At 42.9% G+C, this 23,432-nt stretch overlaps 1 protein-coding gene across 4 annotated transcripts in view; it reads left to right on the top strand.

Moving 5' to 3' along the window:
- The first annotated feature begins 887 nt into the window (after positions 1 to 887).
- Positions 888 to 23,432, top strand: part of DGKH (diacylglycerol kinase eta) — a 192,775-nt gene continuing 170,230 nt past the window's right edge. For 2 of the 4 annotated variants that reach the window (XM_032294783.1, XM_032294788.1), the window contains exons 1-2: positions 4,020 to 7,858; positions 8,535 to 8,738. In XM_032294783.1, coding sequence (XP_032150674.1) covers positions 7,751 to 7,858; positions 8,535 to 8,738 — 312 coding nt within the window. In that variant the 5' untranslated portion in view covers positions 4,020 to 7,750. Of the gene's footprint in view, positions 1,144 to 4,019; positions 7,859 to 8,534; positions 8,739 to 23,432 lie in introns of those variants that run through there. The other 2 variants (XM_032294784.1, XM_032294785.1) reach the window with 2 other exon arrangements.

The raw sequence follows: 23,432 nt of genomic DNA, 5'->3' as shown, positions 1-23,432 counted from the left end.
TCGCTATCTGTAACGCTTTTTCAAAGGGCAGGAGGGGACTTGCTGTTTATGGAGCGCTCACTGAGAACCAGCCTACGTCCTAATTTGAGTCTGGGGATAAAACTGAAAGACAGATTGACTCCTTAGCCGCTTTTCTTTCCCTGAAACCGCTGATCCTCAAAAATGAATTTAAAAAGCACTCCTTCAAGTTTAACCTCTCATGCAGTTGGTAACCCATCTGCATTCCGAACGTCACAAGGAAGAAACTGTGCCCGGCGCAGTTTGCCCGCCCTGGAGCGCAGCTGGAGCGCGGTTGAGTCCTCACTCCGCTGAAGCCAGTTACTGTCCAGTGGGATTTCGCTCAAGCCTCGGCACCCCCAGGAGGGGAGGCGCCTGCAGCGCGGGCCGCCAGCGTTTGATGGGAGGCGGGCGCGGGCTGCAGGCACCGGGAGACAACCAGAGCGAGAGACAGGGGCGCTGGGAGGCGTCTCCGGAGACCCGTGTCCGCTCCCGTAGCCAGAGCGGTGGCCAATGTAGCCCAGGCTGGGCTTTCCCCGCCGCTCTCCGCGCGCCCGTCCCCGAGGGACGCCGCTCCTCTCTGCGCGGCCGCCCCGTGCCCGTGACCACCCGGCGGCCGCTTTCGGTTCCGCGCCTTATAAGGCCTGACAGGGGGGTCACGTGCGTCCCGGGCCGCCCGCCGGGAGGAGGGGGCGGCCGGGGGAGGGGCGGGCAGCGGGGAGGAAAAGGGGAGGGCGCCGGGGGCGGAGGAAGGAGCTAGGGGCGGATTCTGCGCCCGTGGGAGGCGGCGGCGGCGGCGGCGGCGGCGGCGGCGGTGGGGAGCGGACCGCTTGGAGCCGCGCAGGGGAGCGGGACCGAGGAGGAGAAAGAGGAGGCGGCAGAGAAGGAAGGGACCGGCGCGGGGGCGGGAGAGCGAGGCGGAAGCCGGAGTCGGCTGGAGGGCCGGTGGCTGGCCCCAGGCGGGAGCCGGGGCGGCGGCCGAGAGGGACAGCGGCGAGGGAAGCGCATCCAGCAGCCCCGGCGCAGCTGCGGCGGCGGGGGCCCGGGTCCGCGCGCCCAGGCGGCCGGCGGGCGCGGGCCGGCACGATGGAGCCGCAACACGTGCGCCCAGCGTCCGGCGCCCGCAGCCCGGCGTGGGAGGAACCGGTGGGTACCGCGTCCGCGCCCACCCCCTCCCGTTTCTTCTCTGCTCCCCCCGCCCGGGCCGGGTTCCGTTCAGGAAATGGCCCGGGATGAGGTCCCCAGCTGCTTCCCAGCCGGGGCAGCGCTTCCTCCGCCGCCCGGGCTCCTCCTCGCGCGCCGCCTGGAGCGCCTTTGTCCGGCTGATCGAGGCTCTCCCGGAGAGGCCGCTGGCGAACCGCTGGCTACGGCCCCGCGGGGTCCGTTTCTCGGCTTCATCGACTTCTCAACTTTTCACTTGCTTTGAGAGCGTGGAGTGTAGGCGGGGGAGAGGAGAAGCCAGGCTGCGCGGTCGGCGTGGGGGGCTGGAGGAGCCCGGTTTTCCCTGCCAAGACCGCACCCTGGCCGTCACCTGGGCGCGCAGGTTCCCGGGGACCCGCGCCTGGAGAGGCTGAGCACTGAGCTGAGCCCAGAACCACGCCTCCGGCTCTTGCCTGCCGCGAAAGCTCGGACGTCTGGAGGGTGCATGGGGTTTTGCCGGGGAGGGAGCGGAAAGCTGACTTCGCTTTCGCCTGGGATTTCGCTGCACGCACAACGCGGAGGTTGAGTAATTTTAAGAGCCAAGAGTGTGCGTGTCTTATGTATGCGAGGATAAGGAGGAGGAGACCGGGGGGCTTTGGATTTGTTTCCTCAAACGACCTCAACTTCCTTCTTTCTTCCGATTCAAACAGAACCGTCTCACGTCCCTCCAGGGATTCCATCCAGGAATCCCCGGTCTCACTCAGAGCTCTGGAAGGCTGTGTGGGCTGCCTTTTCCCTGGCATCGAATTTTGGCTCTCCACGCCCCGCTTTGATATTTGCTACTCCTTCTTGGTTGACAATCTGAGCCAGTCTGAAAAGCCCCGTCCGAAATTTCTGGCCTCACCCGTGTTCCGGTCAACGTGTTCATCGGATGCTGTTTTCCCAGCGACTCCGCGAGTCTGCTAAGGCCGGCCCTCTGCCTGTTGAGAGCCGCTAGGTCAGGTGCCAGCAGTGGCTGTCCTTTTTCTTTTCTAGTATACGCTGTCAGCTCCTTTGCCCAGAGTCTGTTTCTCGGCCAGTCTGATTCCTGACCTTTCAGAAGCGTCCTTCGACTCTGATCCCTCTGCATGTGCAGCTGTCTTTGCTTTGGTGAATTTGAACATGTCAGGTTGCCCATCTGCTCATGTTTCTTCCATTGTGGTTATCACGGGCGCTTAAGCTAGTCTCCAAATTAAAAATACAGTCCAGTTTTGAAGTTTAAATCAAAGATCATTGAGAACTAAATTCAGTGACTTTACTTTTAAACTTTCCTGTAGGTACCTGATACTTTAAGCCAACATCAATCGCAATGGAAATATCCGGTTGTATGTATTTTCCTTTAGGCTGCTGATGTCAGAAGCACTTGGCATTTAGAAAATTAGAGAAAAACTTTTTTTTTCGTTCTGGAAAGTGACAGCTAAAATGCTTATTTATTTTCCACAGAAAGTATTAATTTGCTCTGTACCTGTTTTCATTCACCACCTATTATATTCCAGGACTGTTGGATAGCAGTTACTAACAACAGAGAAACAGATCCTTGTCCTCAGAAACCTAACGTTCTTAACTAAACAGAATGTCTTTTTTCATATGTGTTAATAGTTTACATTCAGAAAGTCCAAAAATGCATTCAGAGATCTAGGGTATGTGGGATGAAATAATACTTCTTACAAGCGACTTTATTCGAACCCCTGTGGTCAGAAGATAGGACCAAGTCTAAGAACTAATGAAGAGAATTCTCATTTAAATTCTTAAAAAAGACAGTTTATCCAAATTACTAAAAAGTGGCATATAAAGATAAGTGTGGGATACATTAGAGAAAAAAGAGTGTTTAAATGTTAACTCTTTCAGGCATTTGGAGCAAGGGGCGGTGTAGAGACAGCTTAATCTAAATATCTTTTGAAAGGACACAAAATCCATCAAAATTGGGGATTTGTGACCTTTTTGGGGGTCAGCAATCCGTTTAAGAATCTGATCAAAGCTATGAACCCTCTTTCCCTCAAACAGGCACTTATGTGACATCATATGTGTCACGTACATACATATTATATGTATTTATGTGTGTGTATTTATGTAAAACATTTTAATACCACTTCAAGAGTATCACAGATCTCTTTAAGACCAGTCGGTGGATCCTCAAAGACCTCAGGTTAGGAATACCTGCTTTTACTTGGATTCCATTTCAAAGTTTTTCTATTTAAAAACTTTTGTGTTTGTTTTTTTGAGACAGGGGCTGGCTCTGTTGTCCAGGCTGGAATACAGTACTGTGATCAGCTCACTGTAGCCAGGAACTCCTGGACTCAAAGGATCCGTCCGCCTCAGCCTCCTGAGTAGCTAGGACTATAAGCACATTCCACCATGCTTGGCTCATTTTGGGTTTTTTTTTATAGAGATGGCATCTGGCGACATTGCCCAGGCTGGTCTTCCTTGTGGCCTTAAGGGATCCTTCTGCCATGGCATCTCAAAGAGCTAGGATTACAGGTCAGAGTTATGTAAAATTTGCTTTTTAAATTCAAATATAGGCAACTTAATGCTTTATTATAAACGTATGCTCATTTACATTTATAAAAAGGAATGTTCAATACTGAGTCATATTGAATACATTTAATATTCATTCTGTGTCAACATATCCTGTTGCATTATCCCTTACTGGATAATATAAGGACATATATGAATAACAACAGCATACATGAAACCGTTTACTTTCCTCACTGTTTGGGTCAGAGCCTCACCATGTCACCCAGGCTGGTGCAGGGGCCTGATTCTCAGATCGCTGCAACCTCTACCTCCCGGCTCAAGCGATTCTCCTGCCTCAGTCTCCTGAGTAGCTGGGACTATAGGTGTGTGCCACCATGCCAGGCTAATTTTGAATTTCCTTGTACAGATGGGCTTGGTGGTGCACACCTATAGTCCCAGGTTCCTGTAGGCACCTATAGTGCCTGGTACCTATAGTCCCAGCTATGTTGACCAGGCTGGCCTCATACTCCTGGGCTCAAGCAGTCTGCCCACCTCAGCTTCCTAAAGTGCTAGGATTACTGGTGTGAGCCACTGCTCCTGGCCCTTCCTTATTTTTGATGGAACCTAAAACATGATGGTGTGATTCTGCATGGAACTATTCAGGCAGAAGAGTAAACACAACATCGTAATTGATGCTGACAAACAGTAAAGGGAACAAACAGCACTTCTGTCTTAAAACACAGCCACATTGAGCTGTTGCTGAAGTTTACTATACAACTGGGAGATGAACTGAAGTTATTTAGTTAAGCGAACCATTTAGATAAACGATCAATCTTACTATTCTGGCTAAATTATTGGGCCTAAAGAAGATAATTGTTAGCATTCTAAGTTTCTGTGTAGATTCTTTAATGCTAGCTTTGAAATGCAATCACATTTCAGTGGAAATAGAGGCATAACCTAAATTTCTAACCAATTAAAAAATACTTAAGTGGTAGGCATGAGTGGGTAGAAGGATATTTAGCCAAACAATCCTTACTGGGGGAAAATAGGTAGGTAGAATTCTAGCCAATACTTCAAAAATGTGGAAGTATTTACACAAAGTAGTCCTTAGTTGGGGGATGCTAGAGTACACTTATTAAATTTGCTTTTGGCGCAGAGGCCCACGCCTATAATCCCAACACTTTGGAAGGCCAAAGTGGGAGGATCTTTTGAGGTCAGGAGTTTGAGACCAGCCTACGGAAGACAACCAGACCCTGCATCTACAAAACAACAACAACAAAAATCTAGCCAGGCCTAGTGATGCATATCTATAGTCCCAGCTATCCTGGGACTACCCTGGGAGGCTGATGCCAGAGGAGCCTTTGAGTTCAAAGATGCAGTGAGCTGTGATTGGCCATTGCATTCCAGCCTGGTCAAGAGAGCAAGACCTTGTCTCTACAAACAGGAAAAAATTTTTTGCTTTATTTTGAAATGGTTTTATACTAGTTAGCGCTGATAAAAGTATCCGGGTCTAAAGGAAAATTAGGAAGGAAAGAGTTTCAAAGGAAAAGGGGTCAAAATATAAATGATGTTTATAAATCTTTGCATTAGATCTAGATGATGAAAGGTTTTTGTCTCAGGTACAAGGATGACCATATGTATATGCAGTTAATATCATGATTAATCCCCAAAGCTTTCTCATTAGGTAACAACTAAGGAAATGTTAATAGGTTAAAGTTTTGAATGTTAAATTCTTAATATGTAGCAAATTAGTATATTATGAAAAGAGTTCTTAAGTTTAATGAAAGCAGCTTCCCACTGCCTGTACTTGTTCAACCTGCAGTATTCTTTAATTGCATGGTTCCTAATTGATTAGGAATGCAAGTCCTAGAACACAGTTATATTTTAAGTGCCGACTTGAGCTCTTCAGGATATAAAATGTAACATTCTGCATATTTATGATGTAATATTTAATATGAAACCATAGAACATATGAGATTTAAAAGTTGCCAATGGGTATTAAAACCCCTTTTGTTATGAGTAGTGATTAGTAAAAATATATTTCAAAATACCTCTGTATTAAATAATACGCTAATATTCATAAAGTTGGTATCACTATGAAATTTGGCTGTGACTTACACATCTTCAGTTCTTTTTTTTTAATGGGCCAGTATCTGTATTAAGTAAAAACCTAATTTAGGGGTAGCTACCTCCTATTTTCATATCATCCTAAATGCAGTGTCTACAGAGCTTATGTTCAAGTCTTTAATAGTGTGTTTGTGATGTGTTCTGAACAGAGATTTCAAAGTAAATATAAAAGAAATATGTAAGATGCATCTAAGCAATTATTAGAAAATCTGAAATCACTAAGGAAGAGGCCAAGGAATTCTTATAAATCAAATAAATAATGTAAGATACCACCTATTTGAAATCTGTTTCAGTTGCCATTTTGAGCTACATGGTTGAAACAGTTGGAAAGATTGAGACCTTGACGTTGTTGTAATACTTTTAAGGAAGGTGAAGTACATTGCAGATACACAGTGCACATATTAGATATTCATTCTAAAAACTTCTAATTTACAGACCTGAGAAGAAGCCAGTAAGTCAGGTACCATAAATAATGGATTCTTTGAAACTGGCTCTTCAGAAGAGGTGATTGCAGGAGTGTGAAGCTGGCTCTGAGGTTAAATCTTTATGAGTAAGGAATACCTTTACTTTGAGGTATTAATGGCTCAGCTCTGGGATATGAAACTATTGAAGTATTTTTAAGCAATCAGCATTCGAATCAAAGAGTGAGATATAATCTGACCTCTTAAAATCACAAAATCAGCCTGGGCATTAGATAATGCCTTTCAGTTTAATCACCCGCTGCTTAGATTCTGGAAAATGTTGCTGTATAAAACACAAAGTATGAATAGAAGTATATGGTAACTGACAAACTTCCTTTTGTTATATAGTGTGGTAACATGATTAGAACATTAGAATAGTAACGGCACGATTGTGACTTTGGTCCCAGTTTGTGATTTGGGGCCTCAGTTTCTTTACATTTTTAAAAGAGTGGACTAAACAAAGGTTATTCTTTCAAAAGACCCTTTACTACGTGTCCTTGTCTACGTTGCCAAAATATTGGACTTGTCCATGACCATACAGGTGGGGATGAAGGCCATTATTTGGATTATTTTTCTCAAGAATTTCCAGCAATATGTTCTTTGTAGATAAAGAATTACATATTTGTAGAGCTCTAAGCGCTCTTAAAGCTTTTGCCCAACTCCTTCCTTTCCTAAAGGAAACAGAAGCTACAGAAGTAGCCTCTCTGTTATTACCTAGCAGCAACCTCCTGTCTTTAAAGATTTAAACTAAACACATTTTACATTTTAATGAATTTAATTTACAATGTGATGTCCAGTATTGGGATTGCATACTATGTCTTAAAACTTCTGAGAACTGTTAGCTCTGATAAATCAAATTTCTTGTTGGGATTAAGACTGCAAGTTAAAAAAAAAAAAGAACCTTAGTTTGGAGGAACCTTAAAGGTCATGTCAACTGAAAAAATAGGAAATGAATGGGTAGTGAACGACATGAACATGCTAACAGAGATTGCTTTCCCCAGGTGGAGAGACTCCACAGTCTGGCAGGGACTTTTTGCCCTATTAAAAAATATAGCTAACACCCGTTTGGTGTTCTCTTTGGATGACAAGAGGGATCTGTCCTTTTAGTGTCTTCTCCCCCAACCCCCTCACACCTGTGAGGGTTCTTTGACGTTGAGCGTGCACAACCTGCTGCCAGTCCGCGGTTCCCAAGTGCCCGCTCCGCCAGCTCTCAGGGGAGTTGTGCGCGGTGGCTACAGCCTGTTGATCCCATTTCCTCCTGCTCTAGTGCGGGCTAGGGAGTGGCTCTGCCAGGACTTCCAAGGCTTTTTGTCTTGGTTATTGGTGTTCTCAGGGCCGGAGTGTATTGTTTTCTTCCAGGCAGTCTGGGTTAGCGCCTCAGCTTAGACAGTTCTTGTGAATTCTGTCGTCTTGGGCTGCGTGTAGTCCCTTGTTTCTGTGCTTGCTTCACGCCCTGCCCAGTTTCCTGTAGCCGATGGGGATGGCTCTTTCTGGACGAAAAGTGCTCAGAGTGGAGCTGAACCTCCCGGAAAATGCTCTTCTCTTCCGTGTGCGCCGGATGGGGGTGGGGGTGGGCCACAAACTCAATGCCGCTGTCGGGAGAGCTAAGAGGACCTGACTCCCGGGCGGAGGCGGGAGAGGTACAGTTTCGGGAGTGGGGCTGGGGGTCAGGAGACCGACGAGGGGCAGCACCCGACTGTCTCGAGGGCAGAGGAGACTTATGCAGCTGGAACCGCGCGGCGAGGCCCAAGTGTCTCTGGAGAGATTCGAGGTCCAGAAGGTGGCGGGTGTACCCAAGGGTGCCGGGAGGAAGCTCCAGGTTTCCATTCATCCCCAGGGACCAGTGTTGTCCCTGCTGCCCCGAAGTGAGGGGGTGCTGGCATCGCCACTGCGGGGTGGGCTGCAGAGGTTTCTTGCCTCCTCCCCCTTCTGCCTTCCAGACCGCAAGGACTGTCCATCCTGGGGACCCCAGACCATAGAGGGAGTGGAAGGGAGGTTGCCCCAAACCCTGTCACCCCATCCTGTCTACCCGCGCTGGTCCTATCCGATGCTGGGTGCGCAGGGGTCCCAGGCGGGCGGGGATCCGCGACCCCTGTGCCCCACCGCGGCCGCCGCTCCTGCGGGAATCGGGCGGAGGAGCCGGACGGACCCCTGCCTGGAGGGCGCCTAGCCCGGGCAACCCTTCCCCTGCGAGGGCGGCTGGGGGAACGGAAGATGGCGGCGGCGGCCAGGCACGGGGTTCCGTGCTCCGCTGGGGCAGAGCCCACCCGCTGACCGCCGCCCCCGCCCTCGCCGGGCGGTGCTGTGTCCCCACAGGAGTCGGAGAGGATGGCTGGGGCCGGAGGCCAGCACCACCCTCCGGGCGCTGCTGGAGGAGCAGCCGCCGGGGCCGGCGCCGCGGTCACCGCCGCTGCTGCCTCGGCGGGGCCGGGAGAGGATTCTTCTGACAGCGAAGCGGAGCAAGAGGGACCCCAGAAACTGATCCGCAAGGTGTCCACCTCGGGGCAGATCCGGACCAAGGTAGGGTGGAGACGGCGAGCCGCGGGGGCGCGGGGGGCGCAGGAGCGCGCCTGGTGATCCCGGGAAGGCGGGGATGGTGGGTGGGGCGGGGCCTGGAGTGCGGGCGGGGCGGGGTGGGGCGGGGAGGGGCGGGGCCGGGCCGGCGGGGCCCGGGGCGCCGGATCGTGGCACTGCCGGAAGGATTCCTGGCCGGCGCGCGGGAGGCTGCGAGCTTGGGCTCCCAGGGAGTTCGAATGGCTGAGGCGGGTGGAGGGAACCCGCGGCTCGGCGGGAGCGTGGGAAAAAGCTGACGTGCCTTCGCGATTTCCCACTTAGGGAAGTTGAAAGGAGAGTTTCAGTTTTTCCTCTTTGCCGTTCTGGGGAGCGTGCGTGTGTGCAGGGCCAACCAGCCCACTCTGCAGTGAGCCCCTCTGTTTTCTCCCTTAGGCCCACTCAGAGGGTAGGTGGGAGGTGACTCCGGTCAGCCTTTCCTGCCTCTGTGCCCTCTGCTGCGGTCTGGAAGGCAGAAGCCCCGAGGCAGGCCAGTGGTACACGGTGCTCGTGACTTACCTGCACCCTGTGTGGCTTCAAGGGCTGGCCTGGCTTTTGTATCGCAGGTTCCCACAAAGTGCGAGGTCCAGAACCATGCATCCATGGTTCCTTTTAATAATGAAAAGTTAACTCTGTGCTGTGTAGACATTACCTTGTTGTGTTACTCTTGTTAATGGAGCTTGTGCCGTCGACCTGTGAGGTCTCAAAGTAAAGTTTTAATTTGATCAAGAACATACACAAAGCAAATGCTTATTGATATTAAAGGATTGTTTATATATTCTCATTTTCATCGTAGTTTAAAAATCTTCACAGGGCGAGTCTGTTGTTAGTGGGGGACTTTAACGAAGAATTTGAAGAGGGAACCAATAACATCATTGGATTTGGGTACCATCTTTAAAAATAAATTTGCAAAAAAATCATTCTACACCTATTTTTATGAAAAATTTTCCCCCAAGGTCAGTGAACTCCAATTTGAAAACATAATTTTTATTAAATGCTTGTGGAGGCCGGTCATGGTGGCTCACGCCTGTAATCCCAGCACTTTGGGAGGCCGAGGCAGGCGGATCACTTGAGGCTAGGAGTTCCAGAACAGCCTGGCCAACGTGGTGGAACTCCATCTCTATTAAAAATACAAAAATTAGCTGGGCTTTGGGGCACACACCTGTGATCCCAGCTACTCGGGAGGCTGAGGCAGGAGAATCGATTGAATCTGGGAGGCGGAGGTTGCGGCAAGCAGAGATTGCGCCACTGCACTCCAGTCTGGGCAACAGTTTAGACTGTCAACCACACAAAAAAAGCTAGTGGATTGTTTGTATTAGTCTGCTTCATTATTTTCTGAAATACATGTGTATAAGAACAACACACAAACACAACTGTTGACAAGATGCACTTACTAGAGAGTTAGGGATTCAGTCATTTTAGTTAAGCACACATCTTGTAACTCCTTTTAATGGTGACGTTTTTGAGTTTGTAGTAAATTAAGAATATAGCATTTAATGTGTTTTTAGCAGATTAAGGCTAAACAGGGACTTTCCTAAAGCTGTTTTTTAACATTTCAAATCTTAATTCTGAAAAAAGTTCATAAAACTGTTAATGATGGACAAAATGCACTGACATTCAACACACTTGAAATTCTAGCAACATTTAATTTCATAATAAAAAATTATCTCTCATCATGGCAAAATATATGTGCTAAATGTTTTTATTAGAAAGTCCGACAGAAAATCACAAAGAAATTGTATAGGGGCCGGTGTAAAAAGATAAAAAATTGTATAGGGGCTGGGCATGGTGGCTCACGCCTGTAACCTCAGCACTTTGAGAGAACAGGGTGCTTGAGGATCAGTTAAGCCCAGGAGTTCAAGGCTGCAGTTAACTGAGATTGGGCCATTGCACTCCAACCTGAGCAATGAAGCGAGTCCCTGTCTCTTAAAAACAAAAACAAACAAACAAATGTGTATGTTACATATTTATATGAAATGGTCAAAATTCCATGCATATTTATCAATATTAACCAGTAGATATATACTGTTTGAAAGAAAACTTAGAGGTGGCTGTAAACTGAAGTGAATCAAGTCAAACAAATTTGTTGGGAGTACCACTATATTTTACAGGTTTCATGCACTCATTGTAATAGCTAAGATTATATGTTTATGGAGACTAAAAGTAAATTTTAAAAGCACATTATTTTTTATTTTCTGTCGGACTTTCTAATAACATTTAGCACATATATTTTACCATGATGAGAGATAATTTTTTATTATGAAATGAAATGTTGCTTGAATTTCAACAGTGTATTGAATGTCAGAAATTCTGCATTTTACACTTTCTCGTATGTTAGAGTGCATGTAAGTTCATCAACATTTTCATATATGAACACCTGAGATCAGGGTATAAGATTTCTGAGACCAGTGAACTTCAGCCTCATACCCTACCTCCTACAGTCGGGACTGTTCATGTATGTCACAGACTTCATCATTTACGTCTTTTATTCACATATACTGATTCTTAGGGAAGGATGTGAGAACAATAGGGAATTTATAGAATGAGAACTGCTAAATTTAACTGTTCGTTCCCAGTCTTAAATTATGATCCAGATGACAATTAAGGGAAGGATCTTAAAAAAAGACAAATGCTTTCTGTGTCCCTTCCACAGGTGTGTAACATGGGAGCACCTGGAGGAGAGGTAGGCCCTAAGATTAGCTCGAAGCCCAGTCATATTTAAGACAACACAAACAGTTCTTGTTCATCTATTCTGCTCTGTCAGTAGGTCAAAACTGGCCAACTATGGAATGCTTCGTATGGTTCAACCTAAAATGTCATCGTTTAATTAACCAGTTCTTTGCAGAAGTAAATATGAGTTGTTTTAGGATAATGCACTAATCTCAGCTTTTTTATAGTGGATTTGATGACTTTTTAAGTAAAGAATGGAACTAGTTTTTTAAAAAAAAAAACAAAAAACTACAATTTTTTAGTAAATGAAATCATTGTAGCTTAATAAAATCCTCATGTATATTTTAGCACCCTCATCACAACTCCATACAGTATGCTTTTTGTTCCCATTTTCATTTTCCATTTTTTCCTGGTTTCTTTGTTTGTCTATGTTGTCCTCTCTAATAGTTCCCTGGTTTTCACTTTTTTCCTTTCTCTGAATAACCTAAGTGAAATGTCAGGTGGTCTCATCTAGCCACTCAGGTGCTAAACACTAAATAATTTTATGGCTGCCTTTATTTCCCAAAGACAAAAAGTCACTTACGTACAGAAGTGAAAGTGGTGCCAATGCAGGAGAGCCAAAATGGAGTCCCAACACTTGTCATACCTCTTCCTCCCCTTTACCTTCTTGAGTTTTTGGATTTGCATTCAGATGTGCTGTTGTAGAGAATTTTACAGGTATTTACTGAGAATAAGATATTTTTGAAACATCATTAATACAGATTCAGACGAATTGGGTTTTGAACATGAATGTGAAAGAGGCTTTGTGTGCTCTTTGTTGGCCCATGAATGCTGCAGCCTTTCATTTTACAAGAATGGCTGGAAGAACATTGGTCAGGCTTACAGCCTAGGACTGTTCAACCGTCATAAACCAAACCTTATAAACAAATGAGAACTATCTCAATGACTTTTTCTGCCCTTGAGTCATCTCAGCTAAGGTCTTGAAGCTTCATGTGTCAAAAATACTTCCTGATGAGGTTTATTGTGTTCCCATTTATTTATTTATTTTGACAGTTATATGTCTTCTTACAGCTAATGGCCACAAATGAGTCTCTAAATTTAGGTAAACATATCTAAACAATAAAAAGATATTCAAAAATTTGCATCAATATTTTATCTAGGCTGAGCATGGTGGCTCATGCCTATAATCCTACCACTTTGGGAGGCCAAGGTAGGACAACAGGTTGAACCCAGGAATTCAAGACTCACTTGGGCAACAGTGAGACTCCATCTCTAGGAAAAAAACAAACGCAAAACAAGACAAAAAAACACACCAGTAGTCCACCTGGATTAAGATATATTTTTGGTACAGCAAACCACCATGGCACATGTATGCATATATAACAGACCTGCACATGCTGCACATGTATCCCAAAACTTAAAGTAAAATTTAAAAAAATATAAATCTTAATAAAAAAATATCTTTTTAAGCCCTAAGGATAGTGATCACATTCTTCAATTAATACCTTGATTTTGATTTAATATGAGGGATGTGTAACGTAAATAAACTCCTGTTCTTTTGTGGAAAGGCAGTATATGAAAATATTGGTTTGCATTTTTCACTGCCTTACAAAATACAATTTGTGCCATTAAAACATTATCTTTCACCAGAAACCCTAGGTAAAGTGCACTGGTGAAGACTTGGCTCTGTGTTTTCGAAATTGTAGGTAGCAGCCCATTACTGGGTCATGATGGTTTATGTCCAGCATTTAAAAGAGAAGCAGAGTAAATTAGGACATACTATTTAAAACGTTTAGCCAGAGTTCTGTGTGTGAACATGGGAATCATGGTGATCCAAATAGATGGGAAACAGAAACATGGCCAGAAGAATATGAGGAAAGGAGAGTAAAGTGATACTGACAGGTGTGTTGTTCAGAAACTCAGTATGAAATGAGAAGCAAGTAGGAATGTTTACATTTTGATAGGTGATGAGTAGAAAGTAATTAACACACATCCAGGCCAGAAGTTATCTAACTTTTCCCATAAAGGACCCAATAGTAAATAGTTTAAATTCTGTGGGCCATAAGGTCTCTGCTGAAATTATTCAACTCAGAGAATGGAGGTTACCAAGAAGGGAGGGGCTGGGGAGAACTGGAGAACTCCAGAATAATTCTGGGGAATATGTTCTTACTTGGGAGAATAGAATAAATTCTTTTGTACAGCAAGGTGACTGTAGTTAATAATCAAGCACTGTATACTTGAAAATTGCTAAGAGTAGATCTTAAATGTTCTCACCACAAAAAAACAAGTATGTGAGGTGATGGATATATTAATTCACTTGATTCAGTTATTTCACAATGTATACATACATCAAAAATCACTGTATATACCATAAATATATACAGGTTTTGTCGATTATACCTTAATAAAGAAAAAGAAAAAAATTACTTTGCCATTGTAGTATAAAGCAGCCATAGACAATTTAAGAGTTTCTGTGTTCTAACAAAACTTTAAGGACACTGAAATTTGAATCTCATATACTTTTTATGTGCTAAGAAGTATTATTATTCCTATTTAAAAAAAATCAGTTTAAACATGTGAAAACCTTCTTAGCTCGTTGACTATATAAAATCAGGTGGCCGGCAGGATACTGCCCGTGGATATAATCTGTGGGCTGTGGTTTACTGGTACCTATATTAGAAAATGGAACATAGTATAGTTAGGTTTCCCAAGTATTGTGAAGTTAAGGTGTTTCTAAATACAGTTCGCATTTAAGGGACCAAATAAAGTTAGATTTCAGTCCATTTAAAAAATCTCAACTTTGTAGAACATTTTATTTTTAGCTTGGTTTGCGTCTTTGCTTCCATTTTAATGTGAACTAAATATAGACTGGAAATTCTGACTCTCAGTACAGTAATATATGGTATAACAGCTTTCTTTCCATTTTGATTACAAGGTAAACATGATATCCCATTATTAAAGATAAGAGACATAATAAATAATTTACCAAACCTTTACATATAACTTAAAGATGCCTTGTTTGAAAGTATCTAAATTTAGAACTCTTTCACTTAAAGTTTGCTTGTTTGCTGTTGTGGTAAAGAGGCGAAGGTTACATGAAACTACTATTATGAAGGATGTGGGGCTCCTTTCTGTTTCCAGGGTACAGTGTTTTTCACTCATATTGGATTTGTTAGGCTTTACTTACTCAGGAAATATGTTTATAAGCAAAGGTTTTAATTAAAGAGAGTTTGTTTTACATCTAAGAATAGACCTTTGAAAAAGACCATAACATGTTAGTACATTACGGTTTCCCTTGGCAAATTTGTTTGGTTTTGTTGGATATTGAGTATTTTACTCTGTGACTATGTAGTCACTGGAAACACATCTGTAACTGGGCACCGTGGTTCCTGCCTGTAATCCCAGCAATTTGGGAGGCTGAGCTGGTAAGATTGCTTAAGGCCAGGAGGCTTAGACCAACTGTAGCAAAACAAGGAGGCCTCATCTCTATAAAACATTAAATAATACAAAAGTTAGCTGGACATCATGGCACCTGTGGTGCCAGCTACTGGGAACCACTGCACTCCAGCCTGGGTGACAGAGCAAGACCTTGCCTCTAAAAACAAAAGAAAGAAAGAAACATTTGTATTTTTGAGTTGGTCAAGTGATTTAAAAATGGTCAACAACTATTAGTGATAGTAGTTTTAATTTAGGAGTCAATGTGCATCATTTCCATTTTATATAGTTCCTTTTTTTTTTCAAATGATCATATGTAGTAATAATTCTCTCCCTCCTGCTTTTTGTTATGTGGCTATTTGGGAGACTGTTAGGCTTAATTTAGGAGTTAATGTGCATCATTTCCATTTTATATAGTTCCTTATTTTTTTTCCCAAATGATCATATATGGTAATAACTCTCTCCCTCCTGCTTTTTGTTATGTGGCTATTTGGGAACCTGTTAGGCTTCTGTTTTACATGAGGAAATATGGTTAACTTTATCATGTGTAGAACTGGAATCCCTGACCTTCTCACTGTGCCGTTTGAGTATCAGCACTTTTTCGGACCACCAGAATGTAATTTAGTATAATAGATCTTTTAAAATACAAGCTTGGTGCATTTAATTCAGAAATTTAGAAAATACCTTTCTACTTAGCATTTTATTGGTTGCAGAGCAGTTTGCTACACATGATCTTGTGGAACAGTTGTGTATAGTTACCTGCATTTTACAGGCAGTTGTACTGAGAACAAGCTTGTATATCTACTGGGTAATTGGCAAAGCTGGAACTCAAAAGCAGTTTCTTCTAATGATTGTACCTACATCCCTTTCACAATGGATTAAAATGGGTGGCTTCCAGATGCCTTGCTTTCAGTAGCCTCGTAGCTTCTTGGGCAGTGAAACGTGTGTGTGTGCAGGCAGGCAGGCTGCTTGCTTCTCTTGGCCCCTCTTTCCTTCCCCTTCCCTTCCCTCTCTCTCTTCTCCCTTAAATTCCCCTTCTCCTCTTCCTTCTTTTCCTCCTTCTTCCTGCTCCTGCTTTTATTAATTTGTTTAATCTGTGAACATATCTCTCATCAGTGTTTTGGGTTTCATAATGCCTTTTTGCATTTGGATCCTGTGTTTTTAGTGACACATATATGACTGCACATTTGAAAAGTAAATTTTGGAATAAAAAACTTCAGCTGAAATTTATATTTATTTGAATTAAACAAAAATTATTGAGACTTTTTAAAGTACCTTTAAAAGGACTGTGTTAGGAGAAAATGCTTCTAGTTACCTAACTCCGCAAATAGGTTTTCAAAGAAAACTGTTAGTTTCACTTCTATAAGGTAAGGTGCTATTTTTGAAAGGTCATGATATATTGTTAAAAAAACGTGAAATAATTTTCCACATGGCCTATTAAAACATATTTGGTGAAAAATATGAGTAAAATTTATTTTTACCTCTCTAGGGAACGAAAACAACAGGATTTTTCTTTTTTGGCCTCCTTTTCTCCATCTCACTATTTTAATTAGGTGAGAAAAAGTATAAGAGTTTATATCTGAGCAGGCATGGTGATTTGAGTTGCATTGTTCATCTATACTCATGTAGTACTTTAAAATTATGTAATATAGTATTTGATACTCATAAGAATGTATAATATCTCTGTAGTTTGTGAAGCATAATGGCAAAATGAACACCTGTGAATTCATCTTCAGAATGGGAACATGTTCAGTACCCTGTCTCTTCCTGTGTGCCCCTTCTCAGTTTACTCCTTTGTTGCTCCTCAATTCATGCATTTGAAGAAATAACTATGGTGTTCCAAGTACTGTTGTAGGTGCCAGGGATAGAGCAGTAAGCAAAAAATACATAAAAACCTCTGTCCTCATGGGGCTCACATTTTCTTGCAGGGAGAATTTATGAACCTGTAGATATGTGAAATGCATACTATATGAGAAGGTGAGAAGTGCTATAGAGAGAAATAAAGCATGGCTGTGAGTGGAGGTGAGTGGGAAGGGATTTTAGGCAATGAGCCATGTGGACCTCTGGGGGAAGAGCAGGATAAGCAGAAGGAACAGCAGTTGCAAAGAGGAGGTCAGTGGGACTGAAGGAAGTTGGGCGAAGCAGGTAGAAAGTTGAAAGTGAGTTAACATTGTCAAAAGTAAGGTACTACAGAGAACAGTTCTTAGCCTGAGGTTCATGCATCCCTGGTTTGGTTGGGTTTTAGAGGGCCCCCTCAAAGTTTGTGTTTATGCCCCTCAGAAGGTTAAAACCATTGATTTGTGAACGGGAACTGCAGGTCAGAAAATAGTAGATAGATGAAAAAAATACATATGTGTATATATAGTAAGTCCTCACTTAACATCGTTGATAGATTCATGGAAACTGACTTTAAGTGAAATGACGTATAACAAGCCAATTTTCTTTCTCGTTGTTATAATGAAATAATGTTGCATGAAAAAGTGTTATTCTAGGACCTACTGTATATCATTTCACTTAACATCACAGTTTCTGAGAACCTATTGATGTTGTTAAGCAAGGACTTACTGTATACACATTATAATTCCACAGTTATATTGAACTCTTGAATATAAATCAGCTGCTGTCATTTTCATCTGGAGAAATGTTAAATTTGCCAGTGGGTTCAATTAAATGAAGTGAGCCAGCAGCATAGAATAGCAAGGTTTCTGGAGAAACTAGAAAGTGTTGGGTTTGATTTTCAGCTTTCATATACTTTTTGTGTTTTTAGATGACTTCAGACATGTTCCTTAACGGGACAGAGAATGTTGTGCCCACCGATACCTGTATTTTTCTGTTCTTCATCCACCAGTAGACTTCCTTTTCCCCTTGCAGATAGATGAAGCTATGTAACTGACTTCTGGCCAGTGAAATACAGGTAAGAGTGATGTCTGTCAGCCTCTCAAGCTGTTTGTGGGACTCACCATGCCCTGTATTTTACCTCACCTGCCAGGTAGATGTAGATTATCCAGTGGAAGGAGCCTATATTCCTGAATGACTTCATGGAGCAGAGCCCTTTGTGCTCCTCTCTGAATCCCATTAGCCACATTGGATTGTGACATGAGGGGGAAATAGACCTTTATTGTGTTAAGTGTCTGAGATTTGGGCATTGTTTGCTGTAGCAGTTAGCAGTTAGCATACTCTGAGCAATACACGTCATCACTTTGAATTGAGGATTTCTCATTTCCAAATTGGATGTAGTATTTCTACCTTGTAAGATGATTAAAGAAATAGAAAGTATGTTTTTATATCTATAATTATTATAATTATTTTAAAAATTGGTATTAAAATTCTGATAATTACTCCTGTGTGTGTCTTTTACGTAATTTAATTAGTGGTGTGGCCTATACATACCACTGATTTTTTTTTTTTGACAATTTTTTTGACAATTTTTCAAGTGTCTTTTTTTTTTTTTTTTGAGACAGAATCTCTCTCTGTTGCCCAGGTTGGAGTGCAATGGCGTGATTTTGGCTCACTGCAACCTCCACCTCCGGGTTTAAGCAGTTCTCCTGCCTCAGTCTCCCTAGTAGCTGGGATTACAAGTACGCTCCACCACGTGTGGCTAATTTTGTATTTTTAGTAGAGATGGGGTTTCACTATGTTGGCCAGGCTGTTCTTGAACCCCTGACCTCAAGTGATCTGCTTGCCTTGGCCTCCCAAAGTGATAGGATTACAGGTGTGAGCTACTGCGCTCAGCCTTCAAGTGGCTTATGAAAAAATATTTTAATAAGACTGAATGACCACTTGGAGGTGGCAGTGGAAATAACTGGCCAGGTTGGCTTTTAGGCCACTTCTACTTAATCTTAGCCAATTCTGTGGTGCTTGTATGGCCAGTTCTACTTAATCTTGAAATGGTCTTTCTAAGAGCCTTCCAGTCTGCCCCTCTTCAGCTTCTATCTACTCTTCATACTATTACAGCCTCGCTTTGGCCCCAGCTGCTATTTTATGAAACTTCTTTTGCAAAGGCCCTTAATAATTTTAATTGCTAAAATCCAGTGGTCTCTAGTTTTCAGTCAGCTGCTTCCTGCCAATTTGGATGCTATTGACCACTTTCTTCTCACATCTTCTTTTGCTTTCAAAGTTTAAGTTCTCTTATCTTTTTTTTTTTTTAAGACAGTCTCACTGTCACCCAGGTTGGAGTGCAGTGGCACAATCTCAGCTCACTGCAACCTCTGCCTCCTAGGTTCAAGTGATTCTCCTGCCTCAGCTTCACGAGTAGCTAGGATTACAGGTGCATGCCACCATGCCTGGCTAATTTTTGTATTCTTAGTAGAGACAGGGTTTTGCCATGTTGGCCAGGCTGGTCTCAAACTCCTGACCTCTGGTAATCCACCTACCTCAGCCTCCCAAAGTGCTGGGATTACAGGCATGAGCCACTAGCCTGGCCAAGTTCTCTTATCTTTCTTACTGTCTCTTCACTGCCTCTTAGCCTCTATCCCTGATTTCTTTATCTATTGCCAAATGTTTTTGTTTCCTAGAAGCCTTAACTCTGCCTTTTCCTAAGTTAATTTGATCAGTTAGATTAGGCTTTGACCACCAGCTCTATGGGTCTTTTTCTAGTCTCTACTTCTGAGATCTGGGCCTGTAGTTCCTTTGCCTACCAGACATTTCCTGTAGGGATCCCCTAGCCATCTCAGCCTCCATGTTCTCAAACAGAACTGATTTGTGTACAGTCTCCTTACTCCCCACCAAATTTTGCTCCACAGCCTTGTATCCTATAGAATAAACTGCCTTATATAGAAGGGATTGCCTTATAATTAACCTTGACTTTTTGTCTTGCTAATCACCATCATTAATTCATTTGCTTTCATCAAATACCCATTCAGTGCCTGCTATCACCAGGCATAGTGTTAGGTGCTGGGGATTTAGAAGTGTATGAAAGAGACACATCCCTACCCACAGGGACCTCACTCATTGTCAGTGGTCACCAAATTTGGTCAATTCTGCATATCTTAGATCTTATGTAATCCTCATGATAAATCTTTGAGGTAGGTAAGTACAGTTATTCTCTCCTTCTTAGAAATAAGGAAGCAAAGATTAGATAAGTAACATGCCACGGGTTATATATATCAAGTGACTTGTTTGATGCCTGATTTAACTGTTACCGAAGCAGCTGCATTATCTGGGGTATATACCCTGGGGTTCCTTGTCACATTCCAGGAAAATGTAGTACATGGACACACAGGAGGAGTTTAGGAGGGGAGGTTTAATAGGTAGAATAGAAGAGAAAGAGAAACAACTTCTTCCACAGAGGAAGGGGTCTCCTAGCAGAAAGGACCGGCTTGTGGCAAATGTACCGAGTTTTACAGTCTAATTTGAGGAGGTGGTATCTGATTTACTTGGGGCTCACAGACTGGTTCAGTCACGTATGATGTTTACATAGCACATGTGGAAGGCTGGTTGCCCCACCCTAATCTTATGCAACTGGGCTTTCCAGTTGCTCTGTGCCATCTTGTCTGCTCCTTACAATACACGTGGCTGGCAGAGAAGGGAAGATGGAACTGCCATCTTGAAAATGTCTAGTCCTTAGTTCCTGCTGGCATTCACCCATGCAAGCTCCCAGCTTATAGGCTGCTCTTTATTAGAAAATGCTTTGGGGCTGCTTTTCATTAAAAAGAAAAGCCTTACTGAGGACTCCCATACATTTGCTATCTGTCTAAGTAATTCCTTCTTAACTCCTGTGTCATTATGATATACTGTCCCTTTGCTGCATGAATCTCTCATGAATTCATTTCTCCCTTTCCATTTGCTGCTTTCCTTAACTTCATTTAACCTTTATTATCTGTCATTTGGATTTTTGCCATGTATTTCCTCTCTTCTTCATACTCTACTCCACTGCCAGAGTTATCTTTATAAAAGAGAAATATGATACATAATACATTTTGCATAAGCTCTTAGACATTGCCCATTACTGGTGGATAAAGTCTAAATTAGTCTTTCCTAATTTGATACTAAATGACCTTTCTATTCATTCAACCAATTTTTATTGAGTTCTATTCTAGGTTCTGGGATGGTAAAAGAACATAAAAGCCCCGCTGTTACAGAGCTTATAGTCTATCAAGGGAGAAGTTAATTAACACACAAACAGACACAGTTTTATCATATAGCTGGTGTTCATAAGCATAATGAAGGAAGATAAAGCAGGGTAAAAGGAGAAGGAGAGCTGTGTGTGTGTGTGTGTGTGTGTGTGTGTGTGTGTGTGTGAATATTTTGGTTGAATTGACCAGGATAGACTCTTTGATAAGGTAATATTTGAACAGAGATCTTAGTGAAATGACAGAAGCTATCTATGCAGACATCTGGACTCAAAGCACCCTAGGCAGAACCAATGCCATGGTATTCCAGTTGTGTTCTCTGTCACTGTCGTTCTCTGTGCAGTCATGCAAAATGCTTCTCTGTTCCCACTGTAAGGCAGGCATTTTTATCCATCCAAATGTTACAGATATCTCCCTTTTCCTACTTCTGTTTGATTTATTTTTATTTACTATATACCATTATTTCCCCGCATTTTTCAACATACTCAAAATGGTTTATATTCCACACTGTGTATTAAGCTTAGGTAAAATAGGGCTAGAGAACTATGAAATTAGGAGGACAGGAGGAAGGTTAGAAGGCTGATACATAGAGTGGGGTGTCTTGCACAGCTAGAGATGAGTTGTAAATTTGATCCCAGGTAGCCAGAGCAACAAGACCAGTTATACAATTGTATTACCAGTGTCAAAAAAAAAAAAAAATACCCTAGATTTTAAGGGGGAAAAGCTTTTGTAGCTTTTCTTGGGGGAACCAAAGACATGTGTTCCATCAGTCTTTGATGTGGGTGGGAGTGAGGGCTGCAGTACATGTTCCCCACACCTCCATCCACTTGGGAGGTGTCCTTATGATGTCCTCCCTTGTGAGATCCAGACGTAATTCAGACTTCAACTTTGTGTGACAGTAGTTCTGTAGGAGATGTAATTAAGGCAGTTTTAGTTACTGCTAACTCCAGGCATAAAATCCAAATTATTTTTGAAGATTGAATACTTTAAACAGTTCTCTGGTTAAACCAAGCATCTGCTGAAATACTTTTAAGTGCAGAACCTCAGGTTATCTGCTGTTTTTACTTATTTACTCAGGTGTAGTTGATACAAGGGGATCGAGTGATAGTTCTTAGCTATTATGGGAAGAAAAATCTGGTATTTCTTGGCAGCTCTCATAAAAACTGATAAAATGGTTCTACATTCAAGTTTAAAAAATGTGTCTGTAGAGCTTTCTGACTGCATTGCCGAATATTAAAAGCCGTGTAGGTTTTAGGATTATTGTGAAAATGGTGTTTTGACCTCATGGACCCTTCCTTGCAAAAGGTTGGGAACACTTGAAAATCCTGGTAGGACAATGTATCTGGACCTATTTTTTTTTTTTTTGAGGAAGAGACACACCTGACACATTCCAGGAATGAGCACTCCCAGAACAGCTGACACATTCCAGCTGGAAGGAAGGGAGTGAGGGCAAAGTGAGCAGCAGGAAAAAAAGAGATGGGGAACAGCAGAGAGGTTGCTGTGACAATTTCCTTGACAGTTTAGCGCAGTGGTTAGCACATAATTAGCCCTTAATAGATGCTAGTTATCATATTAATATTAAAAGAGTACCATTGCCAATCCATTAGCAAGTTTGAGCTTTAAAATAAAATCAGCATCTAAAACAAACCCTTTAAACGAGAGGAGGGAAATGAAGCAATGGCTGGAGGGGGTTGGAGTCAAGGTAAAGCTTTTTTTTTTTTTTTTTTTTTAAAAAAAAAAAAAAGGAAATGGCTTTTTTAGGAGAAAGAGACTGTGGGCTGAGGAGAATAATCCAGTTGAGAGAAGGGATTAAATGATGCAGAAAAAGAGAGGAGAATTACTGGAGCAATGCCCTTGTATATGTGAGATGGCGTGAGGAGCTGGGTTTCAGGAGCGGGTCTGTTTTTCCTTACAAGTCAGTTTATCCATAATAGGCAGTAGGGGCAAAGATTGGCACTTTTAGAAATTATTTTCTGATTCTTTTGATTTTCTCAGGGGAATATGAAGCTATGTCGTCAGCTGAGAATGAAGGGGGAGAGGGTATGGAGGTCGGAGGCTAGAAGAAAGGTAGGAAATGCTTGAGCAGGGGAATGGGAAAGGGCATGGGCTAGAGAAATGCAGCAGTGTAAATATTAGGTTGCATTTAGGGCACACCTGAGGGGGTGACCAGGACTATAAGCACTGTCATCCTGGTGTGGGATCATGATCAGCTGCCTGGGTGCAGTGGAGCACAGGAAGTGGAGGACAGGATCAAAGCACTGTTGTGGTTTGTCTGTGTATGCCAGGGAGAGCGTGGGTGGATACAGTGACAAGCTTTGGAAGTGATGTTGGATGAAGAGTGAGGTCTTGAGTCAGGTCCTCGGGAGTAACCATGGGTTTGAGCAGCTGAGGTAGGAAGGAAGAGAAGACTGTTGGCAAAGGTTAAGTCCAAAAATTAAAGTTTAATCATTCAGATTTTTTTTTTTTTTTTTTTTTTTTTGAGATGAAG

Source organism: Sapajus apella, unplaced genomic scaffold, assembly GCF_009761245.1.
Source record: "Sapajus apella isolate SASKATOON/1434 unplaced genomic scaffold, GSC_monkey_1.0 scaffold32, whole genome shotgun sequence".
In the NCBI taxonomy this organism is placed as follows: domain Eukaryota; kingdom Metazoa; phylum Chordata; class Mammalia; order Primates; family Cebidae; genus Sapajus; species Sapajus apella.
Note: the sequence above shows the minus strand (reverse complement) of the source record. Positions and strands in the feature narration are given on the sequence as shown.